We start from the raw sequence: 6,940 nt of genomic DNA on the forward strand, positions 1-6,940 counted from the left end.
CATAACGCAAGGAAAGGAATGCAAAGCAAATCCACAAATAGCTTATAGCTTATTATGACATATGTTCCAGTTTAAAATTGCACTTCCATTAGTGTTCTGGAACTTCTGGCTCATTTATACTTTGCCATGCAGCTACATACGTCACTCGCTGAAAATTACATATCAAAAGGTTTAAAAATATATATATATATTTAGTCATATAATTAAGTATAAATTAGGCTATACTTGTGAGCCGAATTAATTTCCCATAAAGGTACACTATAACATGTTTGCATCTACTTTGGTCAAGGGTTAGGTGCTGATGTTGAAACCTGTGGCTTGTAGAAAACAACCAACTGGTTGGTGATTGTTGATGGGTAAAGGAAGCTGTATTTTGTCAAAGGCGGTTGGTTACCTGAGATCAGATTATCAGTGTGATCCGAAGTGTTGTAGTTAAGTGCTTGTGTGTTCATGAAGGCAGCTGCTCCGCTGAAATCTCTGCCTCTCTGTCTCTGTCAGGCTGCTGGGGACAGAGAGATTGTCATAGTAACACTGCTGATTTCCTAGGCTGTAGGCCATGCTCTCTCTCTCTCTCTCTCTCTCTCTCTCTCTCTCTCAATTAAATTAGATTCAGGAGCTTTATTGGCATGAGAAAACATACGTTTACATTGCCAAAGCAAAAGTGGAACAAAACAGTTAAAATAAAACAATGTATGTACAATTAATATTAAATATAAATGGGAATAAATAAAAGTGTAAACAGAGCTGTGTTACATTGCAACTTAGAGGGAAGACTATAATATTAAACTATAAAAATTGTGCATTTTCTGTCAGAAATAGTTACATACATCCATATAGGAAGCTTTTGACAGTTGACAGACTAGTTGACAGCAGTATTTCAATGTTTTGCATTCACTTGGTATAAAACCTTTGTGACAAATAGCAGCAATTTATTCACATGTTATTAAAGGTAGTTGTTCTGTTCATAATGTACAGTATTTCTATGTACCGAGGTCATTTGGTGTAAACAGTGCAGGGATACACACAACGTGTAGTCCTTAAGGTGGTTGTATTCCATTAGAATACAACCACCTATCTCTCTCTCTCTCTCTCTCTCTCTCTCTCTCTCTCTCTCTCTCTCTCTCTCTCTCTCTCTCCCTGTCTCTCTAAATTCAACAATGCAATTCAATTGAAAGGAACTTTATTGGCACGGGAACATGTTTACACTGCCAAAGCAAGTGTAAAGTAAAACCAATAAAAAATAAGAAATGTGTGTACAATTAAATATATATATTTGCTAGAATAAAGACTCTCTCTCTCTCTCTCTCTCTCTCTCTCTCTCTCTCTCTCTCACTCTCTCTCACTCTCTCTCTCTCTCTCTCTCTCTCTCTCTCTCTCTCTCTCTGCCTTTGTTCTCATGTAGGTGAGAATAAGTGACATAAGTAAAGGGGAAAGCATTAGTGCTGCTGTCGGACAAAAAAAGTTATTAAAATATATTTTAGCGTAGAGACTGCTCTTTTTCTCAGTGACAAGTTATACTTGTTGTTTTGAAAGTAACCAATGGCATTCAATGCACGAAAATGCACATTTTCTATTTAGAAAAAGAGGCAAGAACTAAATTGTTGATTAATGTTTTGCTACTGGTTTTTTTCAGCTTTTGCCTTCCATTTTTATTTTGAATGTCATTCAAAATGGGCCAAATCTACTTAGTGCGTCCTCTCATTGATTAGCCTGAGGGTTGGGTTGGTGGGAGGAGGGGGCTCTCTACAACTGTGCACAGGTGACCCCCACCCACCTTGCTGATCCCCCGGGGATAGTAGGACTTGAGCCTGTCGTTATTCCCCCATTAGCTATGACAACAGATAGGCTAAAACTGCCACTCAGCTGTAGGCTCCATTTAAACATATTCACACCAATTAGAATAGATTTCCTGTCGCGCGGCCTGAAGCAAAGTATTTCACGTTGAGTAGGGAGAGGCAAGGAGGATAAGGTAACGGTAAATTCAGCCTATCAGGTGTGTTTGTTTTGTTTGTTTGTCTGTTTGGGTGGAGAAGGCTCTTGTGAATGTATGTGTGTGGTATGCTCACTCTTCAGTGTACTAACAGCTGCTCATTAATTGATACACAAGTGTGCACATGCTGATGGTTTTAGGGTATTAAGATTTTACTCAAATTATGCATAACAGAGTTGAACTGAAGCACTGAAGCAGCTCAAGGTTTTTTTTCCAAGACTTTGAACATGGGATTCCTTAGTTGAAATTTTTAAATATATTTAAACAAGTGGTGACATCATCACCACAGTGACCGTGGGAAGGACCCGGTCCTATTTACCTTTAGATACAACCTCTGCCTCGGCTACATGAGACCCTTATTTCAAAACATTCAACATGAACAAAGCACACATAAACATACACCTCTGGAACATGTTTCCTCTGAAGTGCTAAAAATGGATCGTAAGGGTCAGGGTGATTGACCCCTGAGAGAAGAAGCCCTTCCTTTAAAAAAAAAGGAGAATCTCTATTTTTAAAATGGTAACCTCTCTCAACTATAAATACAACTATACAAATCATTCTTTGCCTCTGACCTTGTCCACTAAAGGTCATTACTTTTATCCAACAAATGTGATGTTGTTTAAGACACTGCGGAAACCGGTATGGTACTGTGAAAGGGCACAGGTCTGTTGTAGGTGGCTATCTTGCTCAGATGTATAATTTAAAATAAATAATAATAATCGTAATCATAACAAAGCCAATCCTGGACGGGAGTCTCCAGATGTAAAAAAGGATGATGATGATGATGATGATAATAATATAATCACAAATATAAATGTATTTTATTTGACCTGAGTTGATGACCATTGCATATTTGTTATAATAGCTGAAGGATACTAAAATAATATGCCTTGAATTCAATAGATACTTAGAAAATAGAAAATTGAGAATCTGTCCACTGTTTGGTTGGAGGTGTAACGGACACGCTGACATTTAATGGTCCTTTCCATTAATCAGGAGAGACAAAAATCATTTACAGACAGGATGTCCGGAACATAAGCTGAGCTCCCGTGCTGCGAAAACAAGGCGCCATATGTAAAGGCAGAGACCCTGGGATTACCTCCTCCACTCAGGGCAGGTCAGGAAACGGGGGTCACAGACCTCCACTGTAGAATGGCCGTTCGGCTTCCAGGTGAAACACCCGTCACCACCATGAGCTCACCATGCTGGACCAGCCAAACCAAAAGCCACAGATATTACACGCCGTAAATATCGATAATATGCTCGCTGAGTCAACAGCAATAAATACCACCCATGGGGAAAAGGTTGTTGACAAAATGTAAGCTTTAACCGTATTCAATTTTTATTCGCTTGTGTTATTTCTATAAAAACCCTTGACTTGACTCTTAATGACTACTTTTTGAAGTCCTCATAATAAGGCAAATGGATTCATGTCTAATTTGACACACAGCGCTTGGATAAAAGGGAAGCAGTCTCGCTGTACTGTAAGTTACTTTAAATATGGAACGTTTTATCGCTAAGTTCCGTTAGGTTCCATCATGAAAAATAAACAATGAAGCAAACTAAATGAAATAATGAAATCAAGAAAGAATGAGGCTATATTTTTCATTTTATTTCTCAAAAAGTGCAAAAAGTATAAAACACCTCCTGCAGTATATACATATGATTTAAAATACCGACTGTACAATAGTTTATTACCACAAAATGTATTCATATTCCTGCATAGAGAAAAAGGGGCAGTTCAAAACCAGTGTCAGGTCAAATATTCTACAGCACCTCAATATATATATATATATATATATATATATATATATATATATATATATATATATATATACACACACACACATACATATATAATATATATATATGTACACATACATACATATATATATATATATATATGTACACACACAAATGTCAATCAACATTTTAAAATCTCAGGGGATTTCTGGTTCAGTAGTAACTGAATAAATGAAAGAAAGAAAAAAAGTTTCAGAATTAGAGACAAAGTATTTTGAGGTCAGGCCTTGTGTCCTCATAGCCGTGCGGCCGGTAGCGAGCGAGAGGCTATGAGTTGTAATTACAGTAGTACACAGCTGTGCTGGCGTCAGACAGCACAGACGATATGAGACTCTCCGGCCCCCCCCCCTGCATGCTGCCGGCCTCGTGAGCCCCGTACGACAGGCCTGTCATGTCCGCTCCCCGTGCCGAGGAGGACGGCGAGCTCAAGTACTGCTCAAACTCACTACGGTCCACCTCGCCCAACAGGTCCGTGTGGTGGTGCATCTGTTCCACGCCGTCCGACGAGTGGCCGAGAGAGTCCGGGGGAGGGGAGAGCTGTCCCGCCCCGCCGTGGCCCGCGTGACGCTTAGGGGGCCCGCCGGGACTGCAGTGCTGGCTGTAGTACATGGCCAGAGGGTTGGGGCATCCCATGTAGGAGGCGGCAGACTGGGAAACCGTCTGCTCGGGGGCCGAGGTCAGGTGTCTATGCAGGAGGTGGCTGGAGGAGTGGTGGGGGTGGTCCTGGGGCGGGTAGTCTGACGCCTGCGAGTGGTACGCGTACGCGGGCATCATGTGGCAGTCCTCCTGGCTGGGGTGCGGAGGAAAGAACATGGAGTCTGCGTCCACGGCGTCCAGCGGGGACGTGTCGGGCGTGGGCAGGCTGTAGGGTTCGTACGAGGCCTGGGCGTCGCGGTAGTGGCCGAGCGACTGGTGAGGCGGCAGCTGGAAGCCGTGCTCGTGGTGATAGCCCAGGCCCAGGCTCTCCATGGGCATGGACGAGGCCTGGTGGTGGTCGGACACGCCGTGCACCAGGAAGCCGGACTCCAGCCTTTTAATCCTCTTCACCTGCTTCCTGCGCCGCGGCCGATACTTGTAGTTGGGGTGGTCCTGCATGTGCTGGACCCGCAGGCGCTCGGCCTCCTCCACAAACGGCCGCTTCTCCGTGACAGGAAGGGCCTTCCATGACTTTCCTGCAGGACGAGAAGGAGAGCAGAGTGCATGAGCGATACATACAACGTCATGGTACGCAGTCGGTCGCGTGATGTAGTTCAAAAATAGCTCATCACCATTTTAGGGGGGCTCTGTGATTTCCAAAATAACATCTCTATAAGCTTTGGTCAATATTAATAATAACTTTCATAGAGTAACATAGATCACCTAATTGTCACTGCATGGGGCAATGGCCCGTACTGGGACATTTTCACCCACTTGTTGTGTTATTTAGAATTAGAAAAAGTAGCAAGCTCTTTGTCAAATATGAAACTGTAATACTTGAAATAAAACTAATAACAATAAGGTGCAACGAATAACTTTATAACTACTAGGTTTGTAACTAAAACAAATCTATGGGAGCATAGTTGAGCATGCTTTAAACCATTAAGACCGGCAAAGCATCTGTGTCATTTTAGATTTCTTTGGCTATTAAAAAATAGCAGATATACAAGCTCATAGTGCGGCACTATGAGCTTGTAGATCTGCTATTTTTGAAAAATCATTAACATTTGTGCAAATCTTTGAACGTTAGAACATTTTAAAGCAAACGTTTGTAACTCAAATCTTCGATTCTGTGGGTCCCTGGAACTAAATATTTTGAGATGGGGGCCCATGGCCAAATGCATATAATTTTGGGTGATCCTTGACATGACAAAGTTTGAGCACCAATGATATTATAGCAACACAAGTGTTTCAGAAAACTGTCAGGATTTAGAAGACATTTGTACAATCAGAATTTGTACAATTCAAATTCATTTGTACAATTTAAAAAAATAGCAGATATACAAGCTCATAGCTCATAAGCTTGTAGATCTGCTATTTTTGAAAAAATCATGAAAATTGCCCTCAGGTCTTAATGGGTTAATAACAACAATAAGGTAACAGTATGAGGAAATAAATGCCACTGGGAGAAAAAACAAACAAATCTGAGATCCTTACCCAACATTTTGCTCAGCTCTGCATTGTGCAGGTCAGGGTTCTGCTGAGCCAGTCTCTTCCTCTCATCCTTGGCCCACACCATGAAGGCGTTCATGGGCCGGCGAATCCGCGGCTCGCTGCTCTTATTCCCACCCGGACGGTTCTGGTTGTTGCCTGCGCCGGACGATCCGGACGCACCACCGCAGGGCGGCTCGCTCTTTACCTTGGCGTCCCCTCCGAGAGGACTCAGGGGGTCGGTCCACTGGTGGCACTGGTGTCCCATACCAGGCATCATGACTGACATGATCGTCGTCGTGCACCTTGCCTGATGGGTCGGATCGTCGCTGGCGTACCCCGCATCGGGACTGGACATCTCTCTTGTCCAGCCAAGGGGAAGAGGAGAGACCCAACGGCTGGGCTTCTATCTATCTTCTTCTCCTCACACACACACACTTCACTCACACACAGAGAGATCAGAGAGACGCAAAGAATTAAACTAACCGACAACTACCCTAAAAATACAAGTCCTTGAGTCAAGTTCTTTCAGAGTTTTCAGAGTAAATTAAAAGCAAGTGGTCACTTTATGGTGCAGGCGCAGGACTGAGTCGTGCTGTACTGTCTCTCTCCAAAAGGTTGATGCGCTATAAACGCACAGGCGACCAATCACGACGAGGTGGGAGTGACCCAATGCCACAAAGGTGTAAAAAAGTTGAGAGGACCCCGCCCCCTAACTCCGTGACCCCGCCTCCCTCGACCCTTGTTTGGAGCGAGACTGTCCGAGGATAGATGGGGATTTCACAATCACATACTGCTGTGGATGCCAAAACCCTAAAACTAACTGTGCACACTCAGATTGTTAATTGGTGTCAAATCAGACTTTATTGTATGTCTTTAAATGTCTTAATGAACTGAATACACAGGACCACATTGGAAACATTGTGTTATCCTTTTAAGAATCATTGTAAACGTCTGTCTGTATAGGCTACTGCTCTACAATCTGCAAACTGTTAATAAAGTATTGAATCCATCAATCCA

General features: G+C 42.7%; 1 protein-coding gene across 1 annotated transcript; it reads right to left on the reverse strand.

Moving 5' to 3' along the window:
* Positions 1-3,863: 3,863 nt before the first annotated feature.
* On the reverse strand, positions 3,864-6,504 carry LOC308077235 (transcription factor Sox-17-alpha-like). The gene is made up of 2 exons (XM_080417855.1): positions 5,927-6,504; positions 3,864-4,965 (listed from the first exon to the last, which is right to left on the reverse strand). Exons 1-2 carry the CDS (start codon positions 6,276-6,278, stop codon positions 4,061-4,063), a joined length of 1,257 nt encoding a protein of 418 aa, XP_080273981.1. The 5' UTR covers positions 6,279-6,504; the 3' UTR covers positions 3,864-4,060.
* Between the last annotated feature and the right edge of the window lie 436 nt (positions 6,505-6,940).

The sequence above is a fragment of the Gymnoscopelus braueri genome (genome assembly GCF_963280865.1).
Source record: "Gymnoscopelus braueri genome assembly, chromosome: 21".
NCBI lineage: Eukaryota > Metazoa > Chordata > Actinopteri > Myctophiformes > Myctophidae > Gymnoscopelus > Gymnoscopelus braueri.

Coding starts and splice junctions, on each gene's coding strand:
- LOC308077235 (XM_080417855.1), bottom strand. CDS start 6,278: ATGTCCAGTCCCGATGCGGGGTACGCCAGCGACGATCCGACCCATCAG. Junction 4,966..5,926: donor AGAGCTGAGCAAAATGTTGG/GTAAGGATCTCA, acceptor CTCGTCCTGCAG/GAAAGTCATGGAAGGCCCTT.